At 50.9% G+C, this 25,854-nt stretch overlaps 1 protein-coding gene and 1 long non-coding RNA gene across 3 annotated transcripts in view; one reads left to right on the top strand and one right to left on the bottom strand.

Annotated features, from left to right (window-relative positions):
* The window catches only part of ALK (ALK receptor tyrosine kinase), a 671,065-nt gene that overhangs the window by 631,786 nt on the left and 13,425 nt on the right, over nucleotides 1-25,854 (top strand). The window contains exons 14-26 of the mRNA XM_060651819.3: nucleotides 1,518-1,649; nucleotides 2,393-2,537; nucleotides 5,024-5,206; nucleotides 6,379-6,477; nucleotides 6,993-7,145; nucleotides 8,201-8,305; nucleotides 10,171-10,357; nucleotides 11,059-11,149; nucleotides 11,282-11,346; nucleotides 13,066-13,195; nucleotides 18,751-18,848; nucleotides 22,479-22,571; nucleotides 24,945-25,046. Of these exons, the coding sequence (XP_060507802.1) occupies nucleotides 1,518-1,649; nucleotides 2,393-2,537; nucleotides 5,024-5,206; nucleotides 6,379-6,477; nucleotides 6,993-7,145; nucleotides 8,201-8,305; nucleotides 10,171-10,357; nucleotides 11,059-11,149; nucleotides 11,282-11,346; nucleotides 13,066-13,195; nucleotides 18,751-18,848; nucleotides 22,479-22,571; nucleotides 24,945-25,046 (1,583 nt within the window). The remainder of the gene's footprint in view (nucleotides 1-1,517; nucleotides 1,650-2,392; nucleotides 2,538-5,023; nucleotides 5,207-6,378; nucleotides 6,478-6,992; nucleotides 7,146-8,200; nucleotides 8,306-10,170; nucleotides 10,358-11,058; nucleotides 11,150-11,281; nucleotides 11,347-13,065; nucleotides 13,196-18,750; nucleotides 18,849-22,478; nucleotides 22,572-24,944; nucleotides 25,047-25,854) is intronic.
* Nucleotides 3,036-5,068, bottom strand: LOC132690871 (uncharacterized). 2 transcript variants are annotated; one of them, XR_009615512.3, is made up of 4 exons: nucleotides 4,980-5,068; nucleotides 4,284-4,530; nucleotides 3,867-4,011; nucleotides 3,036-3,492 (listed from the first exon to the last, which is right to left on the bottom strand). It is a non-coding gene; the product is annotated as an uncharacterized LOC132690871 (long non-coding RNA). The 2 variants fall into 2 exon arrangements; XR_009615511.3 differs by having other exon boundaries at nucleotides 3,867-3,967.

Here is a 25,854-nt window from a genome sequence, read left to right as displayed (position 1 = left end):
GGACAGCACTGCACACACACAGGAGAAATGTCAGCTCTCGACAACAGCAATTCAGAAGCTTCCACCCACACTAAATCCACTTTAAAAAATATCAAATTATTTCCATCATTAAATCCAAAATGCCATAAAACAAATTGCATCTTGGCTATTTATCTGGAAATTTCTCTAGTACTCGTTGCCGGCACCCCTGAGTGCTTTAGCATAAGGAGTGGCTCAAGATGAATTGCCACGTCCACTGGCTGGTTACACAGCAGCATTCAATGGAAATGTGATGTTTTATTGGCCTTGTTTCTAATAAGTGAAAGGAAAGCCATTTTCCCCCGAAGATGGGTGGATGTTTGGAGTGTTCTTAGCTGCTGTGCCTGACGAGCCGGCTGGCTGTTCCTGAAGCACTACCCTCTTTATTCAGGGATTCCAGGATCCTGGGCCACAGGGATTTCCTGCACACCCCCAGGGACTCCCAGATGCCTGGGCCCACACCAGGACCACGTGCAGGCCCAGAGTACATCTATATAAAATAACAACAGCCATTTATTCGGTCCCTAACTTGTGACATGCTATCCCAGACACCTGTCTGTACCATCCTCAGTAAAGATGCCTGCAGTGTCTGTATTCCCATCCCACACCTGGAGGTCGGAGAGGTGGAGCACCTCCTCCACGGTCCCCCAGGGGTGTCTGCTGATTCCTGGGGTCACACCCTGTTCTCCAGGATGAATACAGAGAGCTCCATTTAGAGCCGTGCCAGAGGATTTCTGGAGACAAGAAGTGGGACATTAGATGGGAGGAAAGACATGTCCAAAATGGAGAAATGATTTTCCTGCAGATGGACTGGGAGTAAAATCTGAGCCTGGCCTCACACTGTTGTGTTCTCTTCCCATGATACTTCAAAATGGCAACTTCTCAAAAATTTATTTCAAGGGCTCACCGCTGCCTAGAGAATGAAGTCTGGTTGGATTCAAGGCTTCTGGCCATTGTCTGACTGTCCAGTTGTATCTCCTTACCCACTCACATTTACACTTCCTCTGCACTATCTCCCCACCTACGGCCTTGGCCATTCCCCCTTCAGAGTCCAGAGGATCCTAAGGTGGACTTCTCTGAGCCAAAGAGACTCTTTGTGCGTTTCCTCAAATCCGCCCCCCCCTCACCTCCTTCTCTCTGGGCTCATGCTGCTCTCTTCCCCTGGAATGCCCTTTCCCCATTCTGTTTTAAATCTCCCTATGCTTGGAGGCCCAACTAAACACCACCTCCTACAGGCAGGCCTCCTTGATCACGTCAGCAACAAAATCACTCTCCCTCCCCCAACTTCCCATGCATTTTCCAGCTAAGCTATCCTGTCGTCCTTCTCTCTACTCCCTAGTGACAGTTACTTGTGTATAGATTTTTTTTTTCTCTCTTCAACTCAACTGTAAGCTATTTGAGAGGTCAGACCCCTCAGCCTGTCATTAAGCATAGAAGGTCTGTCTGCTGGGAAGTAGAGAACCTTGGACATAAACCTGAGGTGCTTTTTGTTCCCACAGACAAACCGGTTAATCCAGAAAGTCTGCATTGGAGAGAACAACGTGATAGAAGAAGAAATCCGCGTGAACAGGAGTGTGCATGAGTGGGCAGGAGGGGGCGGAGGAGGGGGCGGAGCCACCTACGTATTTAAGGTAAGGTCGGCTGTGCCAGCTTCCCATGGGTGGTGATGTCCGCGAATCGTGGACCCACCACAGTGGGTTCCCACGACGGCCCTGGGGATGAAACACCTCAGGTGTCCTCAGCCCCATTTAAAGATGAGCAAACCGAGGCCCAGAGGGACATAAGGGTCCCTGTCTGTCCAAGAACCAGCAGGTTCTTCTCTCGCTGATGTCACCAGGCAGGCCCTGCCTCAGAGTTCCAGAGGGTCCCCTGGTGCCCTCCTCTGTCCTAAGGTGGGGTTTCTGACATGATGAAACCCAGGCCAAGGCTTCTTGCTCGGTCCTTCCACCAGGACAGTGATGCCGAGGGCTTAATCTTGAAGTTGTGGAACTCAAAGCCAGAAACCCTGGAGAGCGGGGAGGAAAGTGGGAGCAGAGAGACCCGCTTCTGAGCACCAGCGCCCAGCCCTCTGAGGCTAGTGTGAGAAGCTTCAGGAAAAGCCCCATCCCCACCTCCTGGTGTTGGTATATTTATATCTCCCGGCGCTTTGGCTTCTCTGATTGAACCCTGACTGATTCAGGAGCTGGGGGAGGCGGGAAGGGGGATGGGTGAGAGCTAATGGGTGGTGGTAGCATGAGGTCAGACCCCTCAGACCACCGAGATGTCACCCACAGCCCAGCAAGCGCTCAGACACTTTAAACACTGAAGTGGCTCAGAGATCCCCATAGTGGAAGCCCAGCTCTGTTTCTCAGTCTCTGAACATCTCCCCGGGCAGATGAAGGATGGCGTTCCAGTGCCCCTGATCATTGCAGCTGGCGGTGGCGGCAGGGCCTACGGGGCCAAGACAGACACATTCCACCCAGAGAGACTGGAAAATAACTCCTCGGTTCTGGGGCTGAATGGCAATTCCGGAGCCGCAGGTAAGGCACCGCAAGCCCGCCCTTTCCCAGGACGTGCCCCCAGGACCGCAAGAGCTTGGGCTCGGCCGGTCGTCATTGCACCTGCATCTTGGTTGCTGGCGCTCGAGAAGCTGAGAGCTCTGGATATTGGTACCAATATCCAGGGAGGAAGGGCATCCCACAGCTCAGGGACCTGGAGTCGTCTTCACTGACCTGGGGTTTGGATTGCGGGCCACTGGGAAAAGGAGACAGGCAGCAGCATTAGGACGGGCAGCCCAGCCTCCCTGAACTTCATCAGATCCAACTAGATGTGAGTGGATGGAAGAAGTATGGGCAGAGTCAGGGCGCCCCCCCCCCCCCCCCCACCTGGAGGCCCTCCGGTCGGTGCCTCCAGGCCCTGGGCTACCAGATCACACATCCCGCTGGAAAATCTCTTTCTGGAATCGCCACGGTTTGGCAATCCGTGCTCGTTAGTGAGAGCCAGCCACACAGAAATAGGAGACAGACATTGACGCCGCGTCTGAAGAGAAAATGCAGTTCATTTTTGTATTTTCTTTTCTCCACAATCAGACCAAGGATCTCAGAAGGCATACAAGATTTGAGATTAATGAAAACAAGTACTCAAACTTTCCCTACAAGTGAGAAATGGCTAGAAGAGAAGGGAGAGTGGGAGTAGGGCTTGGGTGCTTGGTGAAGACCATCCAGCGATGTTCACAGCGGCAGTTAAGAACTCTCCAAGCACTTCCACATCTGTTGTGCGTGTGCTTCTCAGCACCACCCGCAGGGCTTTCCCGTTGTACTATTATTCCCATTTTACAGAAGAATCAATGAGCTCATAGAGTTGGTGGGGTTTTTTTTTCTCCAAATAGCCAAACTGTTTCATACTCAGTCCATTTTTTAAAACACTGCTGTGGTTCATTTGGTTTTTTTTCCTCTTTATGCCGATTGTTTTCTTTTCCACACATTTGCTTAAAAGCTGTAAGATGGAGTGAGGGATTAGAAACCATCTCAGCCGGGAACCCTGCAGGGCGCAAGGGTACAGTGGCAGGTGCAGGGGAGGGAGGGAGGGTGGGCACGGGAGGGCGGGCAGACATGGTGCCAGGTCTCATGCCCCCGCTTCAGGTCCCTAATGGGGCTGGAGGGCCTTCCCTTAGCCACGAGATGTCAATGGCCCTGAAAGGCCCACATTCTGCCCTCCAGTTGGAGGAAAGGAAGCCAGCACCCTGTAGCTTTCAAAGCTGATTTGCCTGGGGGCTTCAATTCAGCTCTGATTGTCCATTCTAGATTGAGCTTGTTCCTGACCTTGGCCTCCTCTGCTAAAACAAAGCTCCCTCTCTCTAGCAGACGAACCTCTGCCACTCATTCTTCCAGACCGCCCTTCCCGGCCAGTTAACCCTCATGGTTCCACAGACTCAAGCACTGCTGTTTCTCCAGGTCCTTGCTACCACCATCTGCTGGAACAGAAAGGACTTTGGGGTCTTTTGGAGTAGAGTGCCTGTTGAAATATCATACAAAACAACATAAGGGGAGAGAATGGGGGTCCCGGAATCTCAGGGGCCAGCAGAAGAGATTGATTGTAATCAGCCTGTGGCCTGAAGATAACATTGCATTCAACCTCAGTTCTGTAAATAGCATTTCCTTTGCAAGAGTTCAAAGTAGCCCCCAGGCCTTAGGAAGACCAGCTCCAATGGTGGCTGTCTTCCCAAGGGTACTGCCCATCCCTTCCCCCAACTCCTCCCCCCACACAACCCCCCACAACCCCATCACCTTTCCTGAGCTTCAGAGCGTGAGGCCCTGTGCACACACGTGTTCACCTCATGCCCAACGATCCCTACACGTCGTGGTTTCTGAAGCATTTTGCACACTCGTTGTCTTCTTTGGTCCAAACATCAACCCAATGAGGCAAGTCTTATTATCCCCAAGTCACAGGTGAGGAAACTGAGGCTCAGAATGGAGAAGTTCTTTCCCAGGAAACTATAAAGCCCATTGGTTTGTCTGGCCTAATCCAGGGTTCCTGCAAAAGAACTTCACTGCGGTGACCCCAGCGGGGCTCCTGACAGTTGGCTGCCCAAGGACCGGTGGGTCCCGGTTCTTGTTGGATGGGAAGCACTAATGAAACAAAGTCCCAGCACTTCAGGGGTTGGGGGCATGGAAAAAAGGCAGAGGAGTGGGTTTAGTTGTCATGCTACCTGTTCCCCCCTCCCCCATCCCTAACAAAGCACACTCTCCAACTTTTAATCCAAAGGCCTGATGGGAAGCAGGGGTGTGAGGCGTGGTCCCATCTGGATATGTATGTCTGTGGCCAAAGCAGACATACCAAAGCAGACTGGGGCCAAAGCAGACCCCCTCCCCCCTGCTGTGGATTCTGAAGCCCCCAGGCCCCACAGGCCCTGGAGCGGGAGCAGACATCCTCAGAACATACTGCATCCTGCTTCCTCTGCCAGATCCAGCGGCTGACCTCACCTGGCCAGCATCCTCACTTGGGGTTTTCTCCGTGTCTCCTGCAGGTGGTGGAGGTGGCTGGAATGATAACACTTCCTTGCTCTGGTCTGGAAAATCTTTGCTGGAGGGTGCCACCGGAGGACATTCCTGCCCCCAGGCCATGAAGAAGTGGGGGTGGGAGACAAGAGGGGGTTTCGGAGGGGGTGGAGGGGGGTGCTCCTCAGGTGGAGGAGGCGGAGGATATATAGGTAAAGATGATTCGTGTTCAAGGTGTCACTCCCTCCCCTCTTAGTCATAGGTACTCCCTGTCCTCTCCCTCGCCCTCACCTGCCCCTCCCTCGGCCCACCTCACCTGTGGACTGTGATGTGACTGTGCACGCCTACCTCTCAGCCCCACAGGACCAGCCAGAGGCAGGGTGTTGCCTTCCGAGCCAGCATCCTGCCTCGAGGCTTCAATAGCAACAGCTTCAAGATCTTATGTGTTCTTGAGGCCCCCCCCCTCCCCCAAAGCCAATGCTAAAGGGGCTTTGATTTCCCCGGGCTGTTCTCTGAGCCACCCCCAGGTCGTGCTGGCACGAGAGCCTTGGAGGCCAGACTCCCCAGCCCCGTGCCTCCCTTTGGATGGCCTGGCCTGAGTCTTCCCTTCCCTGCCCCAGCCCACCAGCTTCCAGAACCCCTCTCCATGCTGATGGGCAGCACCAGCCCAAGCCCTTCAGCCAGCAGCCGGCCACTGGCCCCAGCTCTCCTCCGAGCTTCAGAGCAGAGCAGAATAGCCTTCTGAAGCCGAGAGGCTGGGAGATAGCGGCTCCACCCTCCCCACAGATTAGGACACAATGCATGCATATGCTGTGATGTTCTGTCTGTTTTGCTTTACGCTGTGTGTAAGATGCTCGTGTTAACCAGATGCTCTTCTTTCCCAAACTCTGGGTGGGTGGGAGGAGCCTGAGGGGGGAGCCCAAAGATGACCCAGCCCAGCTGAAAGGAGGGACAGGAGCCTAACGGCACAGGGGCCCATCCCCCCATGCCCACCCCTTACGCGATGGGACTGGAGAGCAACTCCTCAGTGCCACTGCCCTGGCCAGTCCTGGAAGAGGTGCCAAGGGTCTAATCCAGCCTGGGGACGCTAGACCTCTTCTGACTCCTGTTCACATGAACTGCTTCCTAACAGCCCCGTGCAGGGGTGGGGACTCCCTGGTGGGAGCTGGCCTGGACCTGGAGGGAAAGTGGTCCTCACACACAGCATCTACCTGAGCCAAACCCCAAGCACAGCCCCTGTGCCCCGGGCCTCCCTTCCCTCCCCACCGCCCCGCCCCTAGGCCCCTCACCACCCCGAGGCCCATGCATGCCCCGCTGATGTGCAGATGTGTTGAGACTTGGGCCCGAGCCTCTCTGCGTTAAACTCTTCTCTGGTTTGGCACAGGCGGCAACGCGGCCTCAAACAATGACCCCGAGATGGACGGGGAGGACGGGGTTTCCTTCATCAGTCCACTGGGCATCCTGTACACCCCAGCGTTAAAAGGTATCCCCTCTGCCAGGAGGCAGAACAGACCTCCTCGGGCCAGTTCTTCCACCAGATAAAACCTCAGGGCTACTGGCATGAGGCCAACGTACAAAGGCATGATTGTGGGTCCCTTACAGGCAAGTCTTCCTAACACTCATCTCAGCAAGTTTTTCTGGAAGTCAGGATGTGTGGCCCGATATGCACTTGGAGGTGGAAGACTGGCTTCCAGACAGGTGGGACCTAGAAAATGCAGCAGTGATAGTCCCCTTACCTGTGCCAGCCAACCTGAGGGTCATGCACTTGGACCTTCCCATCTTCCTACAAAAACGCAGCCACGTGTCCTCTGAGCTCCATCAGATGCATCAGGGACTTCCCTACACACAGTGGTGCTTCAGTGGCATCAGTGGGACATAGGGACAGGGACCAGAGAACCAGCACCGACCAGCTGGAGATAAAACACGGAGGCCGGGAACGGGGTGCAGCGTGGTCTTTGCTGCCTCCACCTGAGGCTGATCCTCCCTTCTTGTCACCAGTGATGGAGGGCCATGGGGAAGTGAATATTAAGCATTACCTAAACTGCAGCCACTGTGAGGTAGATGAGTGCCACATGGACCCCGAGAGCCACAAGGTCATCTGCTTCTGTGACCATGGGACAGTGCTGGCTGAGGACGGCGTCTCCTGCATTGGTAAGAGGGAGTTGAAGGAGGTGACAGAGAAGGGGCCCAGACTGTGAGCCCATGGCGGCTACCACTGGTTTCCATGATTCTGGAACACCTCAGATGTAGTCTCATTGGCTTTCTGACCCCCATCTGCCTGCCCCAACACGGGTGCTCTAAGGACTGGGCAAAGGGACCTGTGTGTGAAAGGCAGGTCGTGGCTGATGAAGGAGCCCCAACACATCTAGTGACACCCCTATCCCAGGGTGTGGGCCCTCACGTACTCACCAAGGGGCCATCCTGTCTCCACTGGAACACACCCAGTGCCTGGGCCATCGACACCCCCAGGGCACGCTGTCCCCTCCAGAGTTCCAAAGTCAGACTCTGTTCCTTTCAATTTCTACCCTGAGGTTTACTACTCGCAAAGCCTTTCAGATGCTGCAGGCGTTTGAAGACAGGGCTCTGTCCTCCTGCAAACCTCCAGGTGAAACAACCCATTTGTTTCCCTCAGTTCACACAGAACAGTTTTGTCTCCTCCCCATCCTGTGTCCCGTGTCTGCAGGCGTTCCGATACCAATGTCTTTTTGAGATGTGGTGCCCAGGACCAGGCAGGATGTCCCAGAGTGGTCTGTGCCAGTGTGCACCCGGACCCCGCTTCTGCACTCGGGGCCCAGTGCTTGCAGAACTACAGGCAGTGATTGAGCCTCCAAGTGTTACTGACGGTCACCCTCAGTTCCTGGGTCATACCGAGTCTGTGGTCCCCTAAGTGCTCTGAATCTCCTCTACAGCCACTATTGGCTCGCCTTCCCACCCTCATCATGTCCTTGTGCAGTTGATGCTTAGGATCGATGTCCAGAATTTGATATTTATCCCTGTCACATGTTCCCTCCAGCCAAAAGCTACTGTTGAAAGTTGTAAACCAGATTGACCCCACTTCCTGCCCCCGCTCTCTGCAAACAAAGGCCCCCAAGGTGGAGGAGGAGCGGGTGGCACTTGTCCTGGCTGGGGAGGGCATTTCTCTCTTGGAGCTAGCTCGTAGGACAATCAGCATTGTCACTGGTGCCCCATGGGATCCTGTCTTGCAGTGTCCCCCACACCTGAGCCCCACCTGCCTCTCTCGCTGGTCCTCTCTGTCGTGACCTCAGCCCTTGTGGCGGCCCTGGTCTTGGCTTTCTCCGGCATCATGATTGGTGAGTGTGCCAGAGTCCCGGGGCTTCCAAGGGGGTGGGAGGTGGCAGGAAGGCAGATCTGGCAGAACGGAACAGCATTTCAGGCTTTGCCATGGATGCCAAGGTATCACTCTGGGTGGGTGGTGATTAGAGCAGCCCAGGCCAGGCCAAAAACCGAAGCCCTCTCTCCCAGCCCCCTGGCTCCCTAGAGGAACTGCTGATGCCACACCTCGACTCCCTGTAAGGCCTCCTGGCTGCTCTAGGAGAGGTGGGGAGGCACTCTGCAGAGGGGACACAGTAGCCAAAGCTCACCCCCACCCCCAGAGTTCATTTTCAGCTGTCATCAGACATGGGCTTCAGTGGACACGTGGCTTGGCTCACTCCCCAGGGACCACCGCCAGCCCCACCATTCCCCATCTCAAGCAGACAATGCAAAGTTGCTTTCTAAGTGTTTCTGTTACGCCTGTGAGCCAAGGTGAGCTGATAGGCAGGTCTCAGAGGGCTCAGTGCGGTCCAGCCAGGTTCTTACTCTGGCAATGCCCAGGGCAGGTGGGTAGGTACACGAAGGAAGGCAGAGGGGAAGATCCGCACAGGCAACACTTTTAGACCCTTCACAGTGGGCGGTGGGGGTTGGGGGTGGTCAGGGAGATGGCAACATGTGTTATTCCCAAATGATGCCATCCTTCAAAGGGACAGGATAAGGAGAGCTAACACTTGTACACATCCTACGTGCCAGGCGATTTACACATTTTAGTTCACCCAATCCTCACTTAAGCCTACGATCACGGTTGGTGCATTTCATAGAGGAGGGGACTGAGCACACAGCAGCTGACCCACTTGCCCTGGCCTGTAACTGATGGGGCCGAGCTTTAGAAACAGAATCCACCCTGGGCATCTCAGTTTTGTTCCGCCTCCAGTGAACTTTGCCCTACAGAATGTTCTCACATATAGCAATAGCAGGGGTAATGGTCACGTGCACTGGTAGAGCTCTTTAAAATTTTTCAAAACCATTTTCTGTTGGTGAATTCACTTCATTATAACCTCCCGAGGGGGTGGGGGGGTGGGGAGCGTAGGGGACAGGCAGGAGTTACTGTCCCTGCTGACAGAGAAGGGGGCTGAGGTCCAGAGAGGTCACATGACCTCACACTGTTGCTCAGCTTGTAAGTGATAAAGGTGGAATTAGAATGCAGGTCCTCAGGCACCAGCGAGAGACCTCCTCACTCTGTGGCAGTTCTCCCCGTGGCTGGGCAGTTTCCAGCTACGGGAAGCATAAGTGATCAAGAGACCCAGATGCACTCTCAAGTCCACAGCCATGTTTGTCCCACCCAGCAACAGGGCTTAGCAGAGATTCTAAGGCAGGCCCATTTCTGGGAGACACAGGACCCCTCTGATGGCTGACTTTGGCTCCAGACCTTTCAGCGGTCTTGGCGAAACCTCTTTAGACTGTGTAGCTGTCCAGGTCTTTACTCACCCTTCCCTCAAGCTCCCACACTTGGGGTCAGTGCCTGATGGCTCTCTCAGCCTTCTCTCCCCTCTTGCTCTCAGCCATTTCCCCTAATGAAATCCTTGCATGTTTAATCCCACCTTGGGTCTGCTTCTCAGAGGACCTCCAACGAATGGGTTTCTGCCCCTGCGTGACACATTAAAACCTTTCCCTTTATATGATTTCAAACTTTACACTAACTTTAAGTGACCTGTCAGTTAAGGGACGCTTTCATATCCATAATCATTTTGTTAGTGTTACTAAGTGCGATGGAAATGTTTAGGTCCCAGAGGAGGAGATGGAGATCCAGGAAGGCTTCCTGGAGGAGGTGGCCTGAGCTAGGCTTCAAGGGCCAGGCTGCCTGGTCCAGGCCACGTTGCAGCCGACCTTCGTCTGTCTGTAGTGTACCGCCGGAAGCACCAGGAGCTGCGAGCCATGCAGATGGAGCTTCAGAGCCCTGAGTACAAGCTAAGCAAGCTTTGCACCTCGACCATCATGACTGACTACAACCCCAACTACTGCTTTGCCGGCAAGACCTCCTCCATCAGTGACCTGAAGGAGGTGCCTCGGAAGAACATCACCCTCATCCGGTGAGTGCCCCACCACTGTCCTCCGGGGTGGTGGGGTGGGGGAGTTCTAGGGGGCTGGATGTCATCCCTGCACCACGGATCTTTCTAGGCACAAGAGGCCAGCAAAGCAACCCCTCGGGGCATTTCCAGCCCTCCCAGAGGGAGAAGGGTTAATGTTTAGGGCCATTTGAGGAGGTATTTAATTGTTTCACATCCTATACATTCATGGCATTTGTACAATGAGAAGACAAGACAGGAGGGAATCAGGGCGTTCCTCAGAATCCACCGAAGCGCTCCTTCCCGAGCCTCTGTGTCCCTCCCTCCTCTAGGGGAGCACCGTGCCCCTCCTCTGAGCTTCCAGAGCATGCCATGCCTTCCCCCATCATTCACTGAGCTCGCTTTACAGGAGTGTCTGCCCGTGACCTGTCCCTCCCCAGGGATCAGGAGCCTCTCCCCAGGCAGAGCATGTCTTAGTCATTTTTATGACCCTGGCAAATATCAAAAACTCAGTCTTCATTGAGTGAATGGACATTCAACCAGTGTTCTGAATCCTGTTGGAACCTTTCTTGCCAGTTTTCAGATAAAGCAGTAGGAGGCCTGGGATGGTACGGCAAAGCCAGGTCGAGGGTGTTACTCTTAAGCGTGTACGTGACCCCTGCCTCTTGTGTGCCTCTTTCTCATGACCCACCCCCCTGCCTCATCTTGCCTTTTCCTTTGCACAGGGGTCTGGGCCATGGTGCGTTTGGGGAGGTGTATGAAGGTCAGGTGTCTGGAGTGCCCAGTGACCCAAGCCCCCTGCAAGTAGCTGTAAAGGTAAGAGGCAGGCTCCATCACGGGCCTGACCTTGACCAGCAGTCTCTGTGGGCCTCAGCTCTCGCCTGACAGCCTCTCACCCCTGCTGCTCACAGCCTTCTCCCCCTTTCCACCCTCCCCTTCTGTGTCCAGACGCTGCCTGAGGTGTGTTCTGAACAGGATGAACTGGATTTCCTCATGGAAGCCTTGATTATCAGGTAAAGCCACAGAGAGACGCCCCCATCCCTGTTAGACGTTCCTGTCTAACTGTCTCCAAGGGAAACAGCACTGTCCTCCAGCATCCCCTTCCTCTCCACCAGGGGACTCCCTAAAATTCTTGGCACATCTTACCAGAGCCCCAGGTGGTTGTCTGAGGAAAAAAACCTCTGTGGCCTAATAATTCAATAGATATCCCTCTGCCTTCACCTAGCACCCCTGTGTCATCTGTTGGGTTTTTCCCCCTTTTTCTTAATAGAGCATGCTAGTTTTTGACAGTGGAAGATACATTTTCCCTGCAAGTAAGCCTTCCACAAGGCCCTTCACCAATCCCAGCTCTTAGATCTTATGTAAAGGAAGTGCGTCCCTAACATGAGGGAGGGCACCACACCCTGTTGCACACCGGTCTTGCACCCTTCAACATGTGGCTCTGGGGCCCCTCGCTGGGAATCTAAGTGCCCAGAGCTCCAGAGGGCATGCGTTCTGACAGAAGATGGCCTTAACAAGGATGCAGGTGTTTGACCTTGAGATCTGGCCACGCTCATGGCCTCCTGTTACAATGGAGAGCCTCAAACATCCTGACACATTGGGGTGACCTGGGCCCCCCCCCCCCCGGGCGAAAGTGGTAGGGGAACAAGGCCAGGGCAGTATGCGATGTGCCTGGAGCCACAGGAGGACGCCACGAGCAGGCTCAGCACCTTGCTTAAAAACTAGCATACTTTGTGATTACACATGTAATCCATGATTATTGAATATAGCTCGGAGAGTATAAGATTATATGGAAGGAGACCCAAATCATTCCATCTCACTGTTGCTGATAACCCATCACTGCTATATTTCAGTGTACAGCCGGGTGTGTGCTTCAGCTCTGCGTGCAGTTCCCACGCGGGGTTCACCAGCCCCACGGCCCCATGTGTCCTAACAGGACCACATTAACAAGAAAACCCAGGGGCACCTGGGTGGCTCAGTCGGTTAAGCTTCTGATTTTGGCTCAGGTCATGATCTTGTGGTTTGTGGGTCTGAGCCCCATGTCGGTCTCTGTGCTGACAGCTCAGAGCCTGAAGCCAACTTCAGATTCTGTGTTTCCCTTTCTCTCTGTCCCTCCCCTGCTCGCTCTCTCTCTCTCTCTCTCTCTCTCTTTCTCTCAAAAATAAATAAAACATTTAAAAATTTTTTTTCATAAATAAATTTAAAAAAGAAAGAAAGAAAACCCAAATCTTGGGACCTCTTGGCCAGACTTAGCACCTCCCCATGAGCACCCAAGGGGGATGCACATGGCCTTCCTCCTCACTCTCCTTCACATGCGGTCACATGGCAGGGCTTGCTCAGTCCCTGGAGGAAGCAGCTTCTTCAGCTTCTCTGCCTAGGGCTTTCTCGAACAACTCACACGTGAATCCTAGCGAGCAGCCCATGCACCAATGTCCAAGACACTGGCTGCTCCCTTGTTCCCCCACCCACCCTACTTCCTTCCTGAGCACCTCTCCAGCCTCCAACCCAACACTCCCATGCTGACTGAACTCCCGCCCCACCCGCTCCCTGGTTCTTCCACCTGCTCAAGGGTGACACTCTCCCCAGCCTCAGCTCATGCTACCCACATTTACAGAATGCACTCACATAATGCAGCTGCTGAAAACATGACTTTGTATCCTGCTTTTCCCACTTAAGATTTTCCCAGACTCAGCTCCGTTAAATTTGGTTACCCCCCCTCCTCTGCTCTGCAGCAAATTCAACCACCAGAACATCGTGCGCTGTATTGGGGTGAGTCTGCAAGCCCTGCCCCGATTTATCCTGCTGGAGCTCATGGCGGGAGGAGACCTCAAGTCCTTCCTCCGGGAGACCCGTCCTCGCCCGGTGAGTGAGAACTGGTCTTTTAGTGGTTGTACCAGGGAATGGAGCAGAGGGTGGAAACAGCAGGAGTGGACAGCCTGAGAAGCAACATACTCAGTGGGACCGAGGGAGTTGACCTCTGGGCTTGGATCTGGGGGAATGGCCAGGAGAGATTGGACAGAAGGTGGACGATGGCTGAGGCCACCCCTGGGGAACTTGCGCAAGGCTTGTGCAATGGGTCCTCTAGCCTGAATCCATTTTTGTGACCTGTTGACTCTGGAAAACCAAACCAGGGACAAGCACAGAGGGGGACTTTCATGCCAGCCATGTCATTAACTCAACTGATTTGGGGTGGATCATTCTACATCTACTCATTCTGAATCCCACTATCCTCATCGCTTAAGTGGGGACATCCTGACCTTGTAGTTTTACTGTCAAAATAAAATACTTATAAAGTATATTGTGAAATATTTATGAAGGTTCTGCATGTGTGTCATGATTAAGTGGCTGGAGCTTGTAGGTGAGGAAACCTAGATGGACCCCAGGAATGCCATATCCTAGCCCTGCTTGGCCATTAGACAGCGATGTGGCTTCGGACTGTGAACCCCCTAACCTCAGTATCTGCAGGGTGAAATCCAAGGGCTGGACTAGAACATCTCGGAGGTGGGTTCTAAATTAGAAGATGTAGCACACTGGGCACACTCAGAGTCCAGCTGCCCACTCCTGTCCCTGCCAGGGCCTTCAGGAGGCCCTGAGCACCAGGAACTGGAGCAGACCAGACCCCTGAGTTAGGACCCAGCTTCCTCAAGTTGCCGCTGGACCATGAAGACCACAGGGAAGACTTGTATCCTCCCCACTCCCAGGAAAGCAGAAAAAGACGACAGCCACCTTGCTACGAAAAGCCCAGAGCTGAACACTGTGTTCTCAGGTACTCAAACTGGAGGCGGAAACCTTGCAAGTTCACACCTGCTCTAACCCCCACCGACAGTCAGGCTGCATCTAGAAAACCTTTGCCCTGGCAGCCTCCCCATACCGTTCCTGTAAGCCTCTGGGTGACCTGTCTCAGCATCTAAGAAGAATCAGGTCTAACTCCCTGAAAAGATGAGTGTGTGCACCTGAGCACACCTGGTGGGAGAAAGTGGGGGGGGGGGGGGAGGGAGACCAACCCCCATCTCATAAAAATCCTCATCAGCACTGTCTTCATCTTCCTCATGGTTACCACGTTTCTAAAAAAAAAAAAAAAAAAACCCTATGAAGTAGACGGTGTAGATCTCAGCTTAATTTTACAGATGAGAAAACTGTGGCTCACAGAAGCTATGTGACTTGCTGAGGCCACACAGGAAGTGGAAGAGTTGAGACTAGAACTCAGGACTTGTGACTGGCTCCCCATTCAGTGCTCTCTCCAGCCTATTATGCCGTTCATCTCAGTGCTCCTCTTTGGGAAGCCATGGAGCCAAGATGAGCTCAGGTCGTTGACAGCCAATACCCCCAGCTATGTAGACGTCTGTGCCAGGGTCTGGACACCAGCCTCAAAGGCTTTCCACCACCACTCAGGAAGGCAGAGCCTTCAAGTCCTGTGCTCTGAGATTCTCAGCAGTGCTTTTGGCAGAGGTCAAATAGGGCCACGAAACATCACGCTCTGGAAAGAGGCTTAGTTCTGACTTTCCTACTGGACATTCCTGAGGCTTGAGGATAAGGAGGTATTGTGCATGCAAAGGACAGATGTCCTTGTAAAGGGGATCTGGGACCCCATCACTTGGCAAGCCCAAGGACGTCAGGGATGGGGAGCTTCTATGTCTCTTGCAGGCAAAGGCATCTGTCTCTCTTTTGATGGTAATGATGATTTGAATATCGTCCCAAAGAGCAAAGCTGCAGTTCATGGGCACCTCCCACCGCTTCCTACCCCCAAGGAAGCTCAGAGCAAGGAACCTGGTGCCAAGTTGTGACCTCTAACTGCAGGCACTGCCAAGGGGATGCCCAAAGCCAGAAGAGGGTCGACTCTAGTTGGGAGAGCTGCTTCTGAGGGTCAGGGTCCCACTCACCAAATCCACTCTTTTAACCCTTGACCCCACTCTTCCTTCATGTGGCTCTCCTTGGCAGCCATGCCCCCAAGCCTTTGAAGCACCCCAATCATCCTGCTCCTCACCTTCATACACACCCACCCATCCCAGGCGAGCTGGTCCCTCCTGAGATGCCTGCCCACGAGAGGTGATTTAAATGTTGGGCTAGAGCCCTCCAGGGTGAGCCCATGCACGTGTTCCTGGAAGCAACTTCCTAGGGGTTGGGGAGATTTGCTGGGCATTGTTACGGATTCTCAGAGCCACAAAATCCAACTGAGCAGAGTAAGGATCAGGTTGACTGTGAGAAAGGGACATGCGTTGTAGTGGACAGAGGGGGCCAAATATCAGTAAGCCCTGTACATGACGAAGAAGGGAAGGATTGGCTAATGGGCAGCACAGCTGCAGAAATACACACCCTGAAAGATGGTGGGTTGAGTTGCCACACTTGATGGATTCAAAGGCCTGAGTTACACCTGATTCATTTGTTTGAGCCCCCGAGACTCTTGGGGCTTACCCGATGACCTGCCGTTTGAGGCGCTTGGCCGGGCATCCAGAATCAGACAAGGTCTTGGTCCTGTCTTCCTGCCATCCCTGGGGTTCAGCAGTTCCATAGACTCTTAGGATTGAAGGACCTCAGAGATGGCCTGAGGGACTCCGGCTTCAGATGGACATGAAGTGATGGAACAGATGTACAGACACAGTAGGACAGAACGGATACCCTGGAAACAACCATGTCTGTCATGGAAACAGAATGCATGGGTACAGATGAAAACCTCATTTGGTCCCAGGACCCTGTTTAATGTCAAAATAATTTTACAGGACCAATCTTTATTCAACAAATATTTATTGAGAGTTTAATATATGCCAGATATGGGCTAATAGCTGTCCTTTGGTATCCATTGGTTTAATCAATAACAAGAGAAGCCATTAAGGATTCAGTAATCTCTCAATTAAAGGTGGCAGTCCAGTAACCACAATAGTGTCTGTGCCTGTCCGGAACATGGTGATGCCTCTGGTAATGGCTCTAGAGAATATGCTCAGTACATGGGAGGAGGCTCCCGGAGGTCACAGAACACAGCCTCCCCTTGGCTCCCGGAGGTCACAGAACACAGGTGAGAACCTCTGCTTTGGGCTAATGTCCAGGTGTAAATCTTTGGCTCTGGTGTTGCCATACCGCTGCTGGCTCCAAAATGCTTGAAGGGGCAAGCAGGTGCCAGTGAAGAGTTGGCCACATCAGTGAATCCGTGAAAACAACAACAACAAAAACAAAAACCTGATTCCAACTCCTTCTTTGTCCAGGATAGATACAAATGCCATTGGACATCCCAGCTATGCTCTGCATTGCTAGTTTCATCATCAGTTTTGGCACAACATCTACACCTCCCCCCAAGTCCCCCCGACACACACACACACACACACACAAGCACACACACGCACGCACGCACACACATGCACGCACACACACACACACATAGGTTGCCAACTATCTGCTTCTGTGCAGACTGATTAGTGGAGCAGTTAATTTGCTCTGAGCAGCCAAGACAGGGAGTTCAGATAAACCTGGCCCATGGGTTAAAGCCTGGGAAGATTTAGTCCCTGCAGCCTGCCAGGCATTTAAGACATCAATGGTCCTGGTATCCTGAGTGATAGGGGCTAAGACACAAAGAGACTTGGGGGAAGCTATGACCGGTCCTCTTTTATAGGAACAGAACATTTTCCTGAAGAGAAAGAAGATATTTCTAATACTGCAGCAAAATGGATTAATAGTTCCCTTGGAAATATATTACTTTTCCCCCCAGGAAATGGGGACTGTCTCTCTCACAGTGCCCAGTAGTTCTGATCCTAACAAGGCTCCTAAGAGAAGCCAAACACAAGGACCGTTTCCCGAGACCCCCAGTCCCCTCCGTGTAGTAACCCCACCATAATTGCAGATGCCTTTATGAGGGATTCACTCTGTGCCTCTTGCTGTGGGTTCTTAATACCATCTAGTGAAGGTGATAGTGTCGTGCCTCTTTCTCAGACAGGAACACTGGCTTTGAGACAGACAAAGCAATTAGTCCCAGGTCACACAGCCAGTAGGGCACAAGCAGGGATGAAGCCCAGTTCAGCTCGACTGAAATAAGTTGCTTACTGCATTTGTGTGCTGTATTCTGATTCAGTTGGGTACTCTGCACTGTGTCCATGCACACTCCATCCCTTCCCTGACACATGCTCCTACAATCCTGCCTCCCCCAACCCAGATCCTCAAAGCCCAGCTCAGGGCAGTTTTGGCTCCTTCCTATTGGCTGTGTGACCTGGAGTAAGTCACTCAGCCTCTCTGAGCTCTCAGCCTTCTCCTCTTTAATGCGGAGATACCCTCTCTTGCCTACCACCACACAGGATGTTGCGTCAAAGGACGTCAAGTGCGTGGACTTGCTGTGTTGCACATAAGGCATTGCCTGATGTGCCATGGGCAGAGGGTTTTCCCCTCCCTGCTGTCTCCCCCAGAACTGAAGCATGCCCTAGAGAAGCACAACCCTTCCCTGCCTCCCCTAGACCCATACTATTGCTCCAAGGAGTCCTGCGGAAGCCCTGATCTGTGGCAAAGAAAATCCCAGCCAGCATCTGGGTAAATCATAGACCGCTGTGATCGGCCAACCTACCCCCCGATATTCATCGAGCCACTGCGGTGTCCCGAGCATCGTGCCGCGTACCGTGGAAGTGGATGCTGAAATCCCTGTCTTGGGGCCCTCAAAGTTTACTTGGGGACATGGTCGAATAAACAGAACAGCAAAGTGAATGTGACACTGCATGACAACATGCTGCTGCAGACTTCGTGGATTTAGGAATTAAAAGAGACACCATGATGGGAATTCGACCTTCAGAAAAGACTTCTGGGTGCTCAGCAAGGCTGACCGGGAAGCGGAGACGAGCTCACCCCCGGGGGTGGGATGACGTCTTTTTGTGCACAAAAGACTCCATACCAAAGAGCTTGAGATCGCCCTTCAACTGCCCAGCATTTCCTGCAAGCTTGTCCTTTTCAATCCACTTTAGGTCCAGATCTTCTTGGAGAAGATTAGTTTTTTTTAATACTTTTAAACATTTCAATAGAGCATTTTAAAAACATTAGCTCCCTTGATTTCCTCACAGGTTTGTTTATAAGCTGGGGGGACTCGAAGGTGGGTGAAGATTGAGGTGGAAGTTTGCAGACTACATGAACAGGGGAACCCGCCCCATCCTGGGCTGCTGCAGCTGAGGGCGCTCAGCCCTGGTGGCGCACTGCACTGACCTGGGGGGGAGGGGGTGCTGTGAAGGCTGCAAACGCTACACCCACCCAGGGAGGCTGATTCATTGGTCTGGGGTGAGGCCCCGGCATCTGTGTTTGTTTAAAGCCGCCAGGTGCTATCTGATGTGCGGCCAGGCTGAGACCCAGCTGGGCAGCGTGTCCGTCTTTGCTCCCTGCCAGCACCTGAAGCCCATATTTCAGATCTTCTCTCCCCACGAATCTCTTGGCAGTGGATCGCTTCTGTCTCCCCACAGAACCAGCCCTCCTCCCTGGCCATGCTGGACCTTCTGCACGTGGCTCGGGACATCGCCTGTGGCTGTCAGTATTTGGAGGAAAATCACTTCATCCACCGGTGAGTCAAAGTGACCTCGGTCTTCCCTCTGCCTTCTTTCCGTATGCTTCCCTACGTGTCTCAAGGGCCCAGATCCCCCACTTCAGAGTAGAGTGGTGGGTGTCTCTCCAGACTTGTTCAGATGACTCAGAATCGTCTTTTTTTTTAAACATTTTTTTAAAGTTTATTTATTGATTTTGAGAGAGAGAGAGAGTGTGTGTGAGGGGGCAGAGAGAGGGAGAGAATCCCAAGCAGGCTCCGTGCTGTCAACACACAGTCCTATGCAGGGCTCGAACCCATGAACCATGGGATCGTGACCCCAGCAGAAATCAAGAGTCGGGCACTCAACCAACTGAGCCACCCAGGTGCCCCAGCCTCACTTGTCTTTAAGACAACTACTTACTCTCTCAGGGCTTCATCTGCCCCATATGTAAAATAGGTATCATAAAATATCCACACCAGCACTGGAGACCTAGCTGAGCAGTCCTTGACCTCCTGCAAGGACTCCTGTCTGTATCTCACAGCCCTCTATCACGTTAGTGTGTCCCCCATCTAGAAAACCTGCCTTTTTAAGGGAAGTTAAAGGAGTTCATAGTTTCACATATTTGACTATCGGTAGCTCAAGGGCAAGGACCCTGTTTTATTCATCTTCATAGCCCTGGTATATCGTGGGGCACAATTAATGTCTGTTGGATACCTAAACTTTTTCCAAAATACTTATTCTGAAATGAAGCATAATGTTTCTTTTCTTTGCCTCCATAGTTCATTTCATCTACTGTCTATGACCCTTACGTTTAAATCGTGTTTGACTGGGACATCAAATCCACATGTAGTGCTATAGACATGATAGAGCCTACATATTTCTTTCCAGGCGACGTTGATGACTTTCCCAGCTGACACCTTGATTCTGAAATCTGAAAAGTCAAATAGATTGTTAGGCTCTTTGCAAAGCTCCTCCCAATGATACACTTCTCGACTGGTAAATATCCACCTGGTGAACTATCAATCACTTTTTAACCCATGTCTTCAAAGAGTATAACACATGTGTGTAATAGTTAATATGTAAAGTACAAAGCAGGAAATGCGAGAAGCTGTATGAATTCAGAAATGGAAAAGCAATTAGGCAGATAGCAAGCCCTGCTTTTTGCCCTAATAAAAATGGAGACATTAAAGATCAAGAAATGTGCTCACCCAGGCTCCCAAAGTCATTCCTAAAACAAGGCAATAAATGCTCACACCAGCTTATCCTTTTACTGTCCCTCCATCATTTTGGTCTTCAGATCTTCATCTTAATTCTAACTCTGTCCAACTTGCAGGATTTGTGCTTGATAGAAATAACAGGAGTGCAAAAGGGGCTGGGACCAATCCTTCGTGTTCCCTCCAAAGCTACACCCTTTGCTTCAAAGTGCAGGGCAGTCTTGCCCCTTTCGTTGTGCCCAGAACTTTCCATAAATCTCAGTTCTGGACTTTATTGCTATTCAGACAAGACAAGGTCGTACTCTTTTTAGAATTCATCCCTAGCTAGAGCCATCTTTCCACCTGTTGTCTGTGTTCTCTAAGTCTGGACTCATCGGACAGTAAGCTGTGCAATCACCTTGGTGACTGCGGATACCTGCCTTCCCTTCTTACTGAGATCATTTCTGCTTTTTCATCTCCACCCCGTGTCATTCACCCAGTATCCAGATTCTCTGGCTTAGAGATCACATCCTTCTTTCCCCTGACGTTTTGAAATCTGCTTTCCTCAAGCCGTGATATATTTCGACTATATCCAGCATTCTGTCATTATAGATAATAAGATAACAGGACCACATTCTCTCAAGAGTCCTACCACTTCCACATCTGTAAATAGCTACCAAAGGTCAGAATTAGATCCCAGGGTAATAGTTTGTTGCTGCTCTTATCGTTTTTGAGGAATGGAATTGTCAAAGATCAAATCAGGAATGTATCAGATGGTCTGCTTTATAAGCAAAAGGCAACTTCTAATAGAAATTGTCCATCTCGATCAAAGTTTTTCTTCTGGGGTAACTGGCATTAGGAAGGCGTCTTTTGTACTTCCTCGCTGGCTATGGGCTCTGTGGCACACTCCTACAGCAGTGTGACCTCTTATCCTCTCTCCTCCACCGACACCTGCCTCAAGATTCACAGGCTCCCATGCATGCACACCTTCTGCATTCAGAGAGGAACTCCTTCCCCCAGATTCTCACGCTCCCATTTTTCTATTAGATCTGTTTCCTTTGGACATGGTTTATTGCCATTTCAAGAATTATGGGTCATTCTACCAATTCATGGCATGTTCTATGATATCACATTCACTTTCTTGCCGTTAAATTCAAAATCACTTTTTTAAGCAACCATTTCACGCACATCAGCGTAAAGACCTTCCTGGAGATATAAATATTGTTCCTGTTCTACTTCAGTCTATTTTCCTTGAGAAGCAATGGCTATATATCCTACTATTTTTCTTCTTTTTGATGTCGTATATGTTATGCTTTTATAGTTTTATTAGGGCATTTGATGCACTATTGCTCCTCGAAATTCAACTTAAACCTTCGGCATCAGGTCAGTGGCATTAACAACATCCATCTCCCACTCCAACCCATTGTTCTGGTATCTTAAGTGTCCTGATGACCCCCAGTCCTGGTCCTGTTTATTTTCCATGTCCTTATTTCTCAACCAAAGATCAGGACCTTTGGGAAACCAGTTGAAATTATGGAAGCACTACCTGTACTGCCTGAGAAGTACTCTTTTTTTTTTCTGTCCGGGACTTTAATATTATGAGAGGCCCATTCCAGACTTCTTCTGGATGCATCCTTCATTCCCACGCTCACGTCAAGAATGGGTAAGCAGTCAGCAAGTAGATGCTGATGAGCCTTGGAAAGCTTTGATCATGCCTTATAGGCATGCCACAGGAAAGCAGGCCATCTGGTATACAACAGCAAAGAAGACATGATAACTTTATAACTTGAAAGAAAAGATTCTTCAGCCACAGAGCTGTGATGCACACAGCTTAGCAAAGGCTTTAGTGACAATCATGGATGTGAGAACAATAGTAGCTTCTTAAAAAAAAAAAAAAAAGAAAGAAAGAAAAGAAAACTAGAATTACTTAGGAATACCTTGACCTGCTTGAATTTGGTGTCATGGAAGTCCTGCTGTCCCAGCACAATCCTTGAGACAACTGGCAGACTCCAACAGCAATCTGTACAAAACAATAGCCTAAGGCCAAATGGCATTTCTTACGTCCCTCTATTATTTTCTTTTAGCTTACATTTTTTACCCAAATGAGAACAATAATAGCACCCTGTATCTTATCGGGTTGTTGTGATAATTACCCATGAAGCACTTAGAACAATGCTTGGTACAGAGCAAGAGGCCAATAAATTCTAGTTCCTATTATCGTTACTTTCATTATTATTCTCCCATTAGACATTTTCAATCATCTCCCCTGTTCCGTTTCCATTTCCCTGGTAGTTCTGAGGGTGGAATTGTACAGCTATTTCTTTCATACTGAGGTAGAAGTAGCAAAGGAAATACAGGGCAGAGAGGGAACTATTTGAACTCAGATTGCAGGTGGAAGTCCTTGTGATGGATATCATGTTTATCTTCCCAGAAATAAATTCGGAAGTGCATTTTCTCCTTCATTTTTCTTTCTAGGGACATTGCTGCCAGGAATTGCCTCTTGACGTGTCCAGGCCCTGGCCGAGTGGCCAAGATCGGAGACTTTGGAATGGCCCGAGACATCTACAGGTGAGCAAAGATTGCTGTCACCCATCCAAGCCCCATCCCCTCAAGAGGATGGGACGTCGCTGCTCGTGCTTGCGCTGGTACCCTGTCAACTGGCCACCTAACATTTCCTTGAGTCCCTGTCCAGGACTTACGAAATCTTAATTAGGGCCCATGCCTGGCGGTCTAATTCTAGGATCGCTGACTACAGTCACTGACACCACATTCTTTCTGGTTCCAACTCTCATTAATCCCAGGATGTTCTCAGACACAGAATAACCTGCATACTTGATATGGAAAACGTTCTCAATAAACTTTTACTTAACCCCTTTCCTCACTAGCAGGGAATTCCAAATGGACTTGGCTTCCATCACCCCAGGCAGGAGCACCCCAGAACTGACAACATAACGGGCAAGCTCACTGGTCTTCTCCACCCACTCTGGGAGCCACGGGAGGGTGCCTAGTTTAGCTTCATTTCTTTATCCCTGCCATATTCTCAAGGGTACATTAAAAAAAAATTAAATAATTTTTGTAATTAAACAAAAATCTTCAATTGTACTTTACCTTACTCTTCTCTTCCCAACTCCCAGGTTCACTTCTGTCTGATTATTTACAACCGTGACTTGCTCGGTGAGCTGAGAAAGTCACTCCTTCGCATGGTCACTAATGACGCCCTCCCTGACCCAGGGGAAGAGTGAGGAGAGATGGTCACTTAGAGTTTTCACTCTTTGAAGAGTAAGGGCCTCCCCACCCTGCCCCCGCAGGCCTCCGTAGAACTGATAATCATCAACATGGGTGGGAATGCTGATGCCACCCCCTTCCTGCAGGAGAGAAGTGCAGGGAGGACTGGGTGCTCCACCTTCTCTTCTCCTAGCTCTCAGAGTCTCAGCATTCCTCTGCCTCCTTTCTCAGAATGCCCGGAAAGCCCATGGTTTCAGATACCAGTGTCGCAGCATGACTTAGCGAGCCCATCGGTGATGGGCGCCTCCTCTCCATCCCCACTAGCCCTGACAGCTCCCTGGCCCCAGGCTTCACCACCCCAACTTGCCCACAGCCCCGCTGTTCCCATCAGCCCCGCTAGGAAACTTCCCGTGCCTTGCCCCTGCCCCTGTGGCACTGAGCTACATGCACACTTACATCCTCATATGCATTGTCTACACCGCAGTTGTCTATGTGTCTCTTTCTTCCACTAAACTGTACCCTTGGACGAGACGGACTATGACTTCTGTCTTCAGCACATGGCAGAGTAAATAGTACAGGAATCCCCCCTTATCTGCGGTTTCTCTTTCCCCAGTTTCAGTTACTTGCGGTCCCCTGTGTGGTCTGGAGGCAGATGACCCTCCTCCCGACACACCACCAGAAGGTTACTAATAGCCTAACTTTACGTCACAGTGCCTGTGTCACTCACCTCACTTCATCGTACCACGTAGGCCTTTTATCATCTCACATCATCACAAGAAGTAGGGTGAGTACAGTACAGTAAGATGTTTTGAGAGAGACAGAGAGACCCCATTCACCTAACTTTTATTATGGCATGTTGTTGTATTTATTCCATTTTGTTATTAGTTATTGTTGTTCATCTCTCACTGTGCCTGATTTATAAATTGAACTTTATCATAGGTACATATATATAAGAAAAAACGTGGTAGATATAAGGTTAGGTACTATCTGTGGTTTCAGGCATCCACTGGGGGTCTTTGAGTATGTCCCCCATGCGTAAGGGGAGACCACTGTACATGTTTATTGAAGTAATTAATCTAAGCAGCTAGAGGGGAGCTGCCTCCAAAGGTATGAGTTAATTGATCAGTCTTTGTCAGTGACGTCATTAACGCAGCTCATGATAAAAACCAATCAACTAACTCACGCCTTTGAAGCCAGCTCCACCCCCAGCCCTGGGCTCTCCTGCCGAGGGTGCTGTGGGAGGCAGCTTCCCTCCAGCTGCCTTGACCCTCTGTTGAGCACCCATATTGAAACTAAATTCTGCATGAGCGTCAGGGAGGATCCAAAGTGAACACGACACAGGCCCTGCTCTCAGCTCCCCCAGGCTGGGTCTCCGATTACTGCAGACCATCAGGAAGCAGGCTGTACTTACAAGGCTGGAGTACTGTGATTCATTGTGAGTTATAATCCACAAAACCCATTGGGGAAATCTAACCATCTGCTACTGGATATTTTAGTCATTGCATAGATCTTCGCTTTCATGCCTCCAGCGAGCTGCCTCCTATTAAATGACACCAAAGTTCTTAACTTAATTTTAAACGATCTGTGTTCCCCTGCTCTCCTCCTGAACCGCAGGAAGGCCTCGTTAGTTTCAATCCTGTGATGGCTACAGCTTGTTGTTGCCTGGCCACTCAGGGACACCTCCAGAACCAAGTCTGGGTTTCCTCTTCCCCACAGAGCGAGCTACTACCGAAAGGGAGGCTGTGCGATGCTGCCGGTCAAATGGATGCCTCCAGAAGCCTTCATGGAAGGAATATTTACTTCTAAAACAGACACGTGGTGAGTCTTTCTGTTGCCCTCCTGTGGGTCTCACTGTGGGCCTTACTGGTAGCACTCTTGGGCCACAGGATCCCAAGCTCTCACGGGGAAGGGGGAGAGGAGACGAGTCAACACACCTCTACAACAGGGGCTGTCAAATGTTGGCATGTATCAGAATCGGCAGAAAGGCTGGTAGAGCACAGATTACTCTCCCTACCCTGAAATCTTATGGATCACTGAGAATTTGCATTCCTACCAAGTTTCCAGGTAATGCTGATGCCACTGGCTGGGGACTACACAGTGAGAGGCACATGTGATTTGTTTTTTCCACATACCTATGAAGTTGGGTTTCTTTCAGGAATGTGACATTGAGTTAACATTAGAAAAATTGATCAGTGAAATCCTCCCCATTAACAGAAGGATAAAAGAAAATAATTATCAGCACAAAAGTGCTGCAGGTTACAGTGGTGTTGAGACCCCTTGTGCAGTTAAAAATACGTTTGGAAAACACTGTACATTAGATCTCCAGAACTTTTTCATCCTGCATAACTGAAACTTTGTGCTCCTGACCACCATCTCCCATTTCCTCCTTCCTCCTACCTCTGGCAACCATCTACCCTCTGCATCTATGGTCCCACTTTTAAGTGAGATCATGTGGTATGTGTCTTTCTGCGTCAGGCTCATTTGACTTAACATCAGGTTCTACAGGTTTATCTATGATGTCACAAATGGCAGGATTTTCTTCTTTTTTAAGGCTGAATAATATTCCATTGTATATAAACATGCCACATTTTCCTTACCATTCATCTGTCAATGGATATTTAGGTTG

The sequence above is a fragment of the Panthera onca genome, chromosome A3, assembly GCF_046562875.1.
Source record: "Panthera onca isolate mPanOnc1 chromosome A3, mPanOnc1 haplotype 2, whole genome shotgun sequence".
Lineage (NCBI taxonomy): Eukaryota > Metazoa > Chordata > Mammalia > Carnivora > Felidae > Panthera > Panthera onca.
The sequence above is the reverse complement of the archived record's forward strand: the minus strand, read 5'-3'. Positions and strand labels throughout refer to the sequence as shown.